This window comes from Notechis scutatus, chromosome 15 (genome assembly GCF_049901735.1).
Source record: "Notechis scutatus isolate UNSWTSFEM ecotype Mainland chromosome 15, rNotScu1.2, whole genome shotgun sequence".
Classification (NCBI taxonomy): Eukaryota; Metazoa; Chordata; class Lepidosauria; order Squamata; family Elapidae; genus Notechis; species Notechis scutatus.
Genome location: NC_142023.1, coordinates 10,180,415 through 10,192,810, shown reverse-complemented (window position 1 = coordinate 10,192,810; position 12,396 = coordinate 10,180,415). Strand labels below are relative to the sequence as shown.

Sequence of the window (12,396 nt, the reverse complement as noted above, 5' to 3'; positions counted from 1 at the left end):
GTGGAATTCGGCTGCTACTGAAAATTTGCCTTCCCTCGTCTCCCAAAGCAGAAATAAATAAATTCCAGGAACGATGAAGTGAAGACAGGGCTTCCCATGCAAATTATGGAGATTACAGAATGACGGAAGGACAGAGTTTGAAGGGACCATGGAGGTCTTCTACTCCAACCCCCTTGCCCAATCAGGAAGACCCTGTGCCATTCTGGACCAATGGATGCCGTGTCTCTTCTTAAAAACCTCCGGTGACGGAGAACCTGCAACCTCTGCAGGCAATTCAGTTGTGTTTAATTGTTCTCACTGTCAGGGAATTTCTACTTAATTCTAGCTTGGATTTTTCTGGAATGATCTTCCATCCGTTGCTTCTTCTCTGCCTTCAGGTGCTTTGGAGGGTACATCATCCCCCCACTTCTGTGCGGCAGCCCCTCAAATATTGGAAGACTGCTACCATGTCACCCCTAGTCCTTCTCTTAGACCAGGGGTGTCCAACCTTAGCCACTTTAAGACTTGTGGACTTCAACTCCCAGAATTCCTCAGCCAGCTTTGCTGGCTGAGAATTCTGGGAGTTGAAGTCCACAAGTCTTAAAGTTGCCAAGGTTGGACACCCCTGTCTTAGACAAACAAAGGTTTCCAGAAACAAGAAGGGAGAAGACGACTTTAGGTGTGAATTTTCTCAGAGAAGGCCACTAAATGCTACGTTCGCACAAATGAGTCTTTCATTTGAATCTTGGTTCCCTCGGTGTGTCTTTGGGAGTCTGGCTCAGCCCAGACTTCTGGCGTTGTTGTTGTCGTCATAAGATATTGGACGATGTTTGAATTTAATTTAATGTAATTTGATTTGTATCCTGCCTTTATTATTTTTACACGCAATTTAAGGGAGCCAACGGGAGTGACGTCGGAAAGCACAGCTTGGATTTCTGTCTGGGAAGAACATAAATTCCAGCGCTTAACGCTTTCCAATTCAAACCGAGAGCTCCAAACTCATCCAGCCGATCAATGTACTGCTTTGTGGGTGGAAAGGAACAGAGTGCCTTCTTTAAAAACACTCAAAAACCCCAAAAGCATTGCAGTAGCAAAAATGAAATGAAATAAAATAAAATTCCAATTTCAGGATAACAAAAACTTTCTCTACTCAGGATATATCAATCTTTATTTCTGAGAGAAGGAGACGGGGAGAGGGAGAGAGAGAGAGAGAGACAGACAGACAGACACAGAGAATCAGAGAGAGGGAAGGAGGACGAGATAAAGAGAAAGAAAAAAGAGAAAGAGAAAAAGAGAGAAAGAGAAAGAGAGAGAAGAGAGAGAAAGGGAGAGAAAAAAGAGAGAAAGGGGAAAGAAAGGGAGAGAGAGAAAGAGAAAAAGAGAGAAAAGAGAAAAAGGAAGAGAGGGAGAGAGAAGGGAGAGAGAGAAAGGGAGAGAGAGAAAAAGAGAGAGAAAAGAGAAAAAGAGAAGAAAGAGAAAGAAAGAGAGAGGCTTAAACCGCTCTTCCCTGTGACCTAGAATCCAAAGGACTGTCCACACCCAGATAATAAATTTAGAAATTGTTTCCAATTTCAGCTTTTTGCTTAAGGCTTTGCTCAGCTGTTTTGCATTCCGGCATGCTCCAGCTGTTTTCTTCCACTACTTCCCCCAGCTCAAAACTGGCCTTTCCATCCCCTACCCTGGGAAGCATTCAAGTGTCACCTCCTTGGGCCCATAACTTACTATGCAGAGGAGAAGGTGTGGATGCCCGCGTGTTTCGAGATTCTGTCCCCGGGCGAAACTCACGGAACAAATATCTCTGAAATTTGAGGCATGATTGTGGTCGTTAAGCTGAGGACTACCTCTACCCCGTCACCCTCTCTCCACCCAACCTTTATCTTTATCTTGTCCTCAGCCTGTTTAAATGGTTCTACTGCTCCATCAGAGCTAAAGCGGAAGGAAGGAAGGAAGGAAGGAAGGAAGGAAGGAAGGAAGGAAGGAAGGAAGGAAGGAAGGAAGGAAGGAAGGAAGGAAGGAAGGAAGGAAGGAAGGAATTCTTTATTGACCAAGTGTGATTGGACACCCAAGGAATTTGCCTTGGTGCATGTGCTCTCAGTGTACATAAAAAAAGAAACATTCGTCAAGAATCAGAAGGTGCAGCTCAAAGCAGGCAACAGTTGTTGGGCTGGGCCATCTCTTCTTTCTGAGGGAAGCTTGGACGGGCAGAGCCAAGGGAGGAGTAAGTCATAAGCAGGTCATGTTGGCATCGTTTTCTGCTGATTCAATGACAGCCAGAGAGCATTTTCATCTTGGCCACAGAGAGAGGCCCCAGGGCTATGAAAAAAAATGGACTGCCTTCTCTTCCACTGGGCACTTTCACGGATAGGTAACAACAGAGGAATAACAGAGCTGGGAGGGACCTCGGAGGTCTTCTAGTCCAGCCCCCTGCTCAGGCAGGAGGCCCTATTCTGTTTCAGACAAAGGGCTGTCCAGTCTCTTCTTAAAATCCTCCAGCGTTGGAGCAGCCAAAACTTCTGGTGGCAAGTGGTTCCACTGGTGAATTGTCTTCACTGTCAGGACGTTTCTCCTTAGTTCTAAGTTGCTTCTCTCCATGGTTAGTTTCCATCCATCGTTTCTTGTCCTGCCTCTCAGGGGCTTTGGAGAATAGCTTGACTCCCTCTTCTTTGGGGCAGCCCCTCAAATACTGGACGACTGCTATCATGTTACCCTTAGTCCCCCCCTTTTTTTTCATTTAACTAGACATACCCAGGTCCTACAACCGATGTCAGAAGATTACAGAAAAGTATGCAGAGAAGAGCAACAAGGATGATACAGAATCTGCAGGCTAAATTGTATGATGAACAGTTGAAGGAGCTAAGTATGTCTAACAGAATAACAAGAGTTGGAAGGGATCTTGGAGGTTTTCTAGACCAACCCCCTCTTCAAGCACTCACCATCTAGTGTTGACTGACCCAAAGCCACCCAGCTGGCTTTCATGGTACATATCCATACATATATCATACTAATGCATATGTGAATCGTATTTCTTTCTTTCCTCTCTCAGCTCTGGAATTCTGGGAGTTGAAGTCCACAAGTCTAAAACTTGCCAAGTTTAAAGACCCTTGGTCCAGGCAGTGATCAAAAGTGAAACAAAAAGCACAATAAAGTATATGGAAGCATATACATCACAACGTATAATTTCAAAAAGAAACGGCAGCCAAAGTAAAAGTAAAAGAATATCATATCATATATGCATTCCCACACAGGTTTGACTAACTTCATGATCCATATGCCTGAACAAACAGTTAGGTTTTTCATGTTTTCCACCTTGGCACCAATAGAGTGTTAAAATTCTTCAAAGGGTATTAATGTGTGTGTGAATATAATTTCTCTGTAAGTATATGTCACACAGAGATTATATTCACAGATGCATGCTATACAGAGATGCATAAAGTTTACTTTTAAATTTGTATTCTATTCAACTTCAATTAATAATCAGGAGCCAATCTATTTAAATCATCATCATAATTTTTCTAACTGCCCACCTCACATACGTGCCTCTGGCTAGTTCCCAAAAACAAACCTCATATAAACAAAATTTAAAACAATTAAAACAATTAACCAGAATTTTTTTTAAAAAAAGCACAGGAAATTGCTAAGCTACATAAGATTAATTTCCATGCAAAGAAACACACCATCTTCACTCGAGATATACTTATATTCCTATGACTTTTTTAATTTTCAATTTTAATTATTTTATTCCAGAGTTCATTGCTTCCTATGGGAATTTAATGATAGATAGATAGATAGATAGATAGATAGATAGATAGACAGACAGTTTTGTTTTAATTTGTACTGCCCAAAATTGGTCTAGGAGCATGATGGCCTGTTTAAAAATTTGACAAAGAAATTAAAAATATATCAATACATAATGCACTGACATACACAACATATGCTTATGTTTCCTACACTAGAGACTCCATTGTGTGCACATGAACCTCTACATATGTGAGCTTCACACATATGTGCAAATGAACTTTGTGAAGGGATATCTAATAAACATTATACTAGGCGCATAAATTATACAGGATAGATACTCGCCATATACATGCAGTGATATCCACACAGATACTCAGGTCTGTACATTTCACATAGCTTACGGAGTGTTTTTTTAAATTAAACATTTGTACTTGAATGGTTGTCAACAAAGGCCCAATAATAGTATTTTTTTCGAATGCTTTTGAGATAAAATCTGCCTCCCTTGTGGGAATTACTTTGTTGCAGTGAGTGCAATCTTGTTTCAAATTCCAAATATTGTTTAGGAAAGAGAGCAGAGAGACGAAAGGAAACAATTGGATGTGTAACAATTATTGCACAAACACACACGTATCTATTTTATATATATGTGTGTGTGTGTGTGTGTGTGTGTGTGTGTGTATACACAAATGTGTATATATGTTTATATTTGTTTTCTTTGTTTATATTTGTGTGTATATATAATAGATTCATATGTGTGTTTGTGCAATAACTGTTACATATAGACAGACACAGTGTATACATACATATACATACATACATACATATATATGTATGTATGTATGTATATGCACACACACACACACATATTTACATTGTGTATATAGATAATACGTTGCACGTGTGCATAGATATAGATCTATATTGTACGTGTGTAAAGGTAGAGCTGTATCTCTCTCCACACACACCCTTCCCGCCCACAGCCACAAGCAGAAGCAAACTCCAAACGACACGGATCTCCAGGTCGGCCACAATGCACACCCGGAAACCCACGAGAGTCACAATCACGGGCACCTTTTCAGGGCCCGGGGCCTCGCGCGCCTCCCACGCGTGCCTTTGCACGCCCCCCCCTCCCCACTCCCCCTCCCCGGGCCTTCCGGCAAGGAACCCCCCACCTCCTTACCCCCCCAACAATCCACACGGGCGCAAACCCCTCCCCCCTTTGCAAAAAAAAGGGGGGGAGAAAAACCTTCCCCGGGGGAGCGTTGCTAAAAGGGAGCACGCGCACGGGGGGGTCGGGGGTCACACAAGGGAGACGGGCGGGCACGCGCACGGAGAGGGGTGGGTGGGGTTGCCCCTGCCTCTCCCCCCCCCTCCCCGGAGAGCCAGGGCCCCGTGCAAGCGCCCCGCTGCGCGTGCAATGCACCCCGCCCGCCTTTGCACGCTCGTCCCGGGTGCAAGGCGGGCAGGCAGCCCTTCCCTCGCCCGGTGCCCATCACCCGCGCCTTCCCGGCCGGCCTTCCGGCGGGTCCCCGACGGGCGAGGCCTGGCTCGGCTCCGGCGCGCCAACCCACCTGCTTTCTCCACCCGGCCGGACATGGCTGGGCCGCCGCGGGCGCCGGGCTCGGGCGCTGGCGGAGCCCGGGAGGACGGGAGGCGGCCGGGCAGCTCCTCGGCGCGGCTCCGGTGCTCTGCTGGCTGCTGCGGCGGCGGCGGCGGCGGCGGCTGCGGCTCCTCCCGCCGCCGCTAAGCAGGGCCAGCCCGGCCCACAGCGCGCCCTGCTGCCCGACCGCCGCGGCTGCCGAGCCCGGAGAGGCGGTGGCTGGACGCTGGAAGGGGGCCCAGGTCCCATCGGCCTCCGCCGGGCGGACTCCAGGGCCCATGTGCGGGAGAGGCGGGGTGGAGGGGGTGGGCGCTCAGTGGGTGCCTCCCCGGGGAGGGACAGAGTTGGAAGGGACCTTGGAGGTCATCTAGTCCAACCCCCCAGCTCAAGCAGGAGACCCTGCACCATTTCTGATAAGGGGCATTGAAGCTGGACTAGAAGACCTCCCAGGGGTGGGGAGAGATTGGACCCCCTGGAAGGCAGAAAGGTCCCATGGGGCCCCACCAGGGAGGGACTCCAGGCCCCATCTCCCCTAGTCAAAAAGGAAGGCTGGGTTGCTCCCACTGAAAGGAGGCCTGTGCTCCCAACCTGCCCAGCCAAGGAAGGGACTCTAGGCCCCATCTCCCACAGCAAGAAGGTTCCCGGAAAGGTGGGAGCTCCTCTCATGACGAGCCAGATGAATTAGGATAAGTGGAAGTCAACTTGGTGAGGATTCTTCCTTCCTTCCCTTCCTTCCTTCTTTTCCTTCCTTCCACCTTCCTTCCTTCTACCTACCTTCCATTTCTTCTTTTCCTTTCTTCCTTCCCTTTCTTCTTTTCCTTCCTTCCCTTCTTTCCTTCCTCCTTTCCTTCCTTCCCCTTATTTCCCTCCATTTGTATCCTGCCTTTATTAGTTTTCTGAATAACTCAAGGTGACAAACATATCCAACAACCCTTCCTCCTCCTATTTTCCTCACAACAACAATCCTGTGAGGTTGGGCTGAGGAAGTGACTGGCCCAAGGTTACCCAACCAACTTTCATGGCTAAAGCGGGACTAGAACTCCCAGCCTCCTGGCGATTGGCCCAAAGTTACCGAGCTGGCTTTCAATACTAAGGTGGGACTAGAACTCTCCCTCGCCTGCTTTCTGATCTGGTGCCTTAAGTACTAGACCAAATTTTTAATCTTTCTTTTAACCACGATTTATCCCCTATACCAGAGTTTCAGGGTTCACGCACCGTACACAGCTAGAGCGCTCCAAACTGCAACTAAACCAGGTTACGTTTTTACACATTGGGTGACTCAACAGGATTACTGCCTCCCCCCAAAAACCTCTTTGCTTCAGGGAACAATTCAACCCAGTGTCGTTTTTAAATGCCTCCACTGTCTTTCACACCGAGTTTTCCCGGGGCAAAACAAACGCCTGTCAGAAAGCACCTTCGAGGAAATCTTTTGAAATGTCAAAGATTTTGATTAAAAAAAAACAACCCTCTATTTGCTGCTCCAAATAGATTGCTCTTAATATTTCAAGTCCTCTGAATGTTTAATAATGCTGGTCCTTGCTCATTCCAACATCAAATTTAAATTTCTCTCCCCTTTTTCAATGTTTCCCCCCCCCCCGAGCTCCCCTCCCAAGATACGCAGCATAAAATGCAGAATACCGAGCTGGAAGGGACCTTAGAGGTCTTCTAGCCCAACCCACTGCTTGAGCTAGAGTTCCTATGCTATAGATCTTGTTCCTAGAGTAGTTTGAATATTTATTTTCTTGTCCTTCCTCAATTCTTAAATCATGCTTTAATTTTGCAAGGCATTCTCTTCCTTTTTGAATTTTTCAGCCCCCCCCCCCCCGCCCCCAATTTCCTAGAATACAAATGGAAGATTTATTCATGTTTATTCATTTGTTTATTGATTTAAGTGGCCAAAACTGCAAGAGGCTGAAATTAAGCGGCCTCTAGTGCTTCCAGGGTGAATTTCCTTCCCTGCTCAGGGCTGGATATGGAAATGTCATTCACAGAACCCCGCTGGCCTTCTCTTGTATCCTCTGTTCCTTTTAGCCAGGTTTGCGTTCTCACAACAGACACTCTTATTGGAAGTTCAGCTGAATTGAGAAAGGGAAGAAAACTCCAGTGTTGCATGAAGATGAGTGAAACGCTGGTCTCCAGAAGTTGTGGGTGCTCCGTTGCTGGAGGTTTTCAAGAAGAGATCGGACACTCAACTTGCCTGAAATGGTGTAGAGCAGTGATCGCCAACCGGTGGGCTGGGGACCACTGGTGGTCCGTGAGAAAATTTTAGTGGTCCACAGAGAAATGTCCCCCCCCCCCAAAGCAATTAATCCCAGCCTTTGGGACCCTGCAAGGCCTCCTGCTCCAAGAGGTTGCGCCAGCAAAGACTCATTTCTGGTGGAGTTTGGGGGAGAGAAAGAAAGACTTCTGCTGCTTCTGCTGCTTTCCTTGCATGAAGCCAAAAGTTTCTCTCTCTCCCTGAGAACGGAGCTGGCGACGGTATCCTGCCATCTCAAATAAAGAATGATCGATCGTAGGAAAACGGGGGGTGAGATTTTCCTGCAGACTTGTTTGGGGATTTTCCCAGGGTCTCTGATCCGCAGGATTTTAAATTATGAGTTTCGTGGTCCCTGTGGTCCAAAAGGTTGGCGACCCCTGCTCTAAGGTCTCCTTGAGGTGGTTGGACTAGAAGATCTCCAAGGTCCCTTCCAACCCAACTATCCTATCTTCTTCAGATGGTCTGTGTTCCTTAGGTTTGAGTTCTTCTCTGTAAGAGCAGAAAACTGCCGAATAGTCTCGTCAATTTCACTCTCCAGAAGCAGGAGTGAAATTGTTAAGAGTAACATACAGGTAACCACAACTGAGCCCAACATTCAATTTGCTAAGTGAAACATTGACTCCCTGTTACAATCCTATGAATCAAGATAAGAAGCAGGTCCTGTCTACCTTTGGCCACAAAACAAACCCATCCATCCATCCATCCATCCATCCATCCATCATCTATCCATCCATCCATCCATCCATCCATCCATCCATCCATCCATCCATCCATCCATCCATCCATCCATCTATCTATCTATCCATCCATCCATCTATCTATCTATCTATTTCCTGTAACGGAACTGTAGAGGGCAACCTTGCCCAGACTATTAGAAGAAAATGAATGCTAAAAAAGGATGGGGAGATAAATTGGTGTTTTGAATTCGGTGAACCCTGTTAGTATTCAGAAAGAAAAAAAGTTACATCCATCAACTTGCTTGGAAACATTACATATGGAAGGGATGCTTAACTTGGCTAACCTTTTCTCTTCGATCCTAATCATCGCAGTAGCATAAATCTTCTGCACAACTAGAGATTCGACACCAGCTTGACTTTTCTTACCATGTCTTTTTTTGGCTAGCTTAATATAATATTTTTATATAAATCTTTATACAGGTAGTCCTTGAGTTAGGATCTCAGTTCACAATCCATCACCATCACCACCTTCTCCTCCTCTTCCTCCCTGCAAACCTCACTCCCTTCTAGTTGCTGCAAATAAAAAAGGGAAAAAAGAGAAATGTATCTATATTTATATATCTATATATCCATATCTACTGAATATCTATACCATCTGTATCTACACTGCATTTAGCACATAGGTATTGTACTTTCTTTTACCTATTTTATCTTGGAAATAAACCTTGTATTTCACTTCTATTTTACTTTTTACTATAGTTATAATTATCTATCTATCTATCTATCTATCTATCTATCTATCTATCTATCATCTATCTATCTATCTATCTATCTATCTATCTATCTATCTATCTATCTATCTATCTATCTATCTTCCTTTAAACTGTGGAGTACTTTATCCAGCTAATGAGAGGAGAAATCCCACTTTTTACTCAGCCCACACCTTTTGGTCATTTCTGCCCTTACACAAGATGGCGTTGTCTTCTCCTCCTTTGGCAAGTCTGATCGCCGGACTTCAGCCATGTCCAGGTAGGCTAAGGGAAACGGGGAAGGCCTGACCAGCGGGGGAGAGTTCGCAGCGAGGGGGGGGGTCCATTCATTGTGCCATGTTTTCAGCTCACAATTTTCCTTTCTCCCTAGACAAAGAAGATGGGAGACAAAACAGATTTGGAGGTAGGTGTGTGTGTGTGTGTGTGTGTGCTTTCCTGGAGAACTTGAGGCTCTGAAAAATTCAACTGCTGTCCAAGGGATTCAATTGTCTTGCTGAAGAATCCCCCACTGAGAGCCGCCTGGGGAGATCTTCCTCCAGGTTGGAGCTGAGGATGACTTAATTGAACCTCCTAAGGACTTGCTAGAAGTTGCATTGTCCATCCTGCCCCCTCAGAAAACCAGACTCTTATAGGAGGCTGCCCACTGACATTTAGAGACAATAAACCCTGCAGGGCACGTGACCAAGTGGACTCACAACCCCCAAAAAACGATTGTCGGGATTAAATCGATCGTTTGTCTGGCGTGGCTAGAATTGTTTTTTTACCTGCTGTCCAGCAAACTGTAGAGCAGCTTCTAAGTCAGTTTGGGGGGAAGCATATCATATTTGCAAATGTCAATAAAAGAGAATATTTATAGTTTGGGCTTGAAATGAGGAGTTCTTGGTACTCTCTGAGCTTGGTTGTTTTCTTGCAGATGGTTCATGACCCAAACTAAGCGGCATCATTGGTGTTTCTTTCTACAAACTCTTCATAACAGTGAGACAGTGAAAAAGTGCATGAATAATATTACCTATTCATTTGGTAATGAAATATCTGCAAGAAAACAAGATCAGAGGCCCCACAGTCCTCCTCCTCCTCCTCCATTCCACATACCTCACTCCCTTCTAGCACTGATGATGTTACCTAGATTGGTAATAAAACATGTGCAAAAAGAAAAAAGAACCAAGCTCAGAGAGACCAACGACTGCTCATATTTGCAAATGAATGTCCAGACTGTAGGCATGTCAGAAATTAGATCCACTTATAGAATAGAATACTTCATTGGCCAAGTGTGATTGGACAGACAAGGAATTTGTCTTGGTGTAAATTACTCTCAGTGTACATAAAAGAAAAGAAACATTTGTCAAGAGTCGAGAATCATCAGGTCCAACACTTATCAGGATAATCCATCACCCTATTCGGGCTTTGCGTTTGTCGGAATTCAGCCACCGGGGTGTGCAAGGCACAATTTGGGTTGTATGAACCCAGCTCATTGTGGCTTAAGCAAACCATAGTAAGAACAAACCTGAAGTCTGGAAAAGGAAAGCCGAGCCAGTGATGCAATCTTCCGTTGAACGTTGAGCTCAAGGATTTTGGGGGCAGCGGAGGACAAGATAATTGCTATTCCCCCCCCCCCTTCTCTCTTATAATTGTATTTTCCGTTTTGGTCTTTAGAACATTAGTTCAAAAGCCAAGAGCGGAAAGAAAGAAAGGGGCGATTCAAATAAATAATATATAAACAACATAACCTGGCGGCAGAAGCCTAAATATTTGGGCAGAAGGCAAAAGTGTTAAAACTATAAATACTTGAAGTTATGAAAAATAAAATCAATGCAGCCAAAAATAGCTGGCCGGTTGAATTGCCTCTAATGCTGTTCTTCATCGAAGGACCTCTGGAGAACTGGGAGCTGTGAATCTCGGGCAGACATCAACTAAACGGTTCGTCCATTTTCACCTCCGGTTGCAAATTCGTTTGGTGGTGCATAGACGATGCCGGACAAGCGTGGAAAAGTCTGAGCAAATGCAACACACACATTTCAGCGGTCCGAGAGATGAAAAGGTCAGGCTTCGGATGGACGCTGTGGGTTTTGAGCGGGGCGACACACACACCGCTTCCTCTGATTTTGCAAATTTTGCCATTCCTAACTACAAGGTGCGTTTGCAAGGCTACACCTGGGAGTGGGTGGGGCGGCAGGAAAGGCAGGCGTGGCCTGAAGAAAAAGTGGGCGGGGCTAGGTACAAAGTAATTGTCAGGGCTCCAACAAATCCACCCCCATTCAAATCATATGTCTCTAAGCTGCATCTCTAAGAGTAAAAATAAATTGATTTATTAGGAGTGGCCATGTTGGCGTTAGCTGGGTGCAGCCGATGCTAAAATACATCATTCATTTCCCCCTTGACCCTGGTCTTCCCCTCACTCCCTGGATGTGTATTCTCCAACGGGACACATCCATAGCCAAGAGTCCTCAATCATGCTCTCCGGTAATATCCTTGTGCTCCGACAGCTTTGGGCTGCCAAGGTGATTATTTGAGGCATTTAAGGGATGCACGGCTTTCCCCCACTCCCTTTCTGCTGGCAACTAAAAAGACCAAAGGAGTATCTTTTTAGTTGACAGTAATTCTAATTTACATTTAATTGATGGATGGATGGATGGATGGATGGATGGATTTGGGTGGGTGGTGGATGGACGAGCAGTTAGAAGGCGTTCCTTCTGAGCCTTTTCCTCCATCCATTATGCAGCTCTGGGCTATGCCGTATCTTATCTGACCGTCCTCTAAAGCTACTTTAACATACTCTTGCAAGTCTGAAGGTACCAAATCAGTTTTGATCATCATGATATACAAATGACATTGAGACTCTAGAAAAATGTGCAGAGAAGAAGACACAAAGATGCTTAGGAGATTGGAGGCCAAAGCATAAGAAGAACGGTTGCAAGAATTGGGTATGTCTTGTTTAATGAAGAGAAGGACCAGGGGAGACATAATAGCAGCCTTCCAATATTTCAGGGGCTGCCCCAAAGAAGAGGGAGTCAAGCTATTCTCCAAAGGACCCGAGGGAAGAAGGACAAGAAGCAACGGATGGAAACTAGTCAAGGAGAGAAGCAACCTAGAACTAAGGAGGAATTTCCTAACAGTGAGGACAATTAATCAGTGGAACGAACGTTGCCTTTAGAAGTTGTGGGTGGAGGTTTTGGAGAAGAGACTCGACAGCCATTTATCTGGAATGGAGATGGGATCTCCTGCCTGAGCAGGGGTTGGACTAGAAGACCTCCAAGGTCCCTTCCCACTCTGTTACTCTGTACTCAGCATGTTGAAGAGTTGAAACTGGTGGAAGCCACTTAATGTACTTACGTTGTCTTAGATAATGAGATTCCTTCACATCAGATTGTAAAACCA

The 12,396-nt window shown here is 45.4% G+C and overlaps 1 protein-coding gene and 1 long non-coding RNA gene across 6 annotated transcripts in view; one reads left to right on the top strand and one right to left on the bottom strand.

Moving 5' to 3' along the window:
* Nucleotides 1-5,529, bottom strand: part of RAPGEF1 (Rap guanine nucleotide exchange factor 1) — a 46,086-nt gene extending 40,557 nt beyond the window's left edge. For 3 of the 5 annotated variants that reach the window (XM_087944137.1, XM_087944139.1, XM_087944141.1), the window contains exon 1: nt 5,289-5,479. In XM_087944137.1, coding sequence (XP_087800263.1) covers nt 5,289-5,313 — 25 coding nt within the window. In that variant the 5' untranslated portion in view covers nt 5,314-5,479. Of the gene's footprint in view, nt 1-5,288 lie in introns of all 5 variants that reach the window. The other 2 variants (XM_087944140.1, XM_087944138.1) reach the window with 2 other exon arrangements.
* Nucleotides 4,699-9,861, top strand: LOC148129474 (uncharacterized). Its single transcript, XR_015745429.1, has 3 exons — nt 4,699-4,737; nt 9,188-9,280; nt 9,392-9,861. It is a non-coding gene; the product is annotated as an uncharacterized LOC148129474 (long non-coding RNA).
* The last annotated feature ends 2,535 nt before the right edge of the window (nt 9,862-12,396 follow it).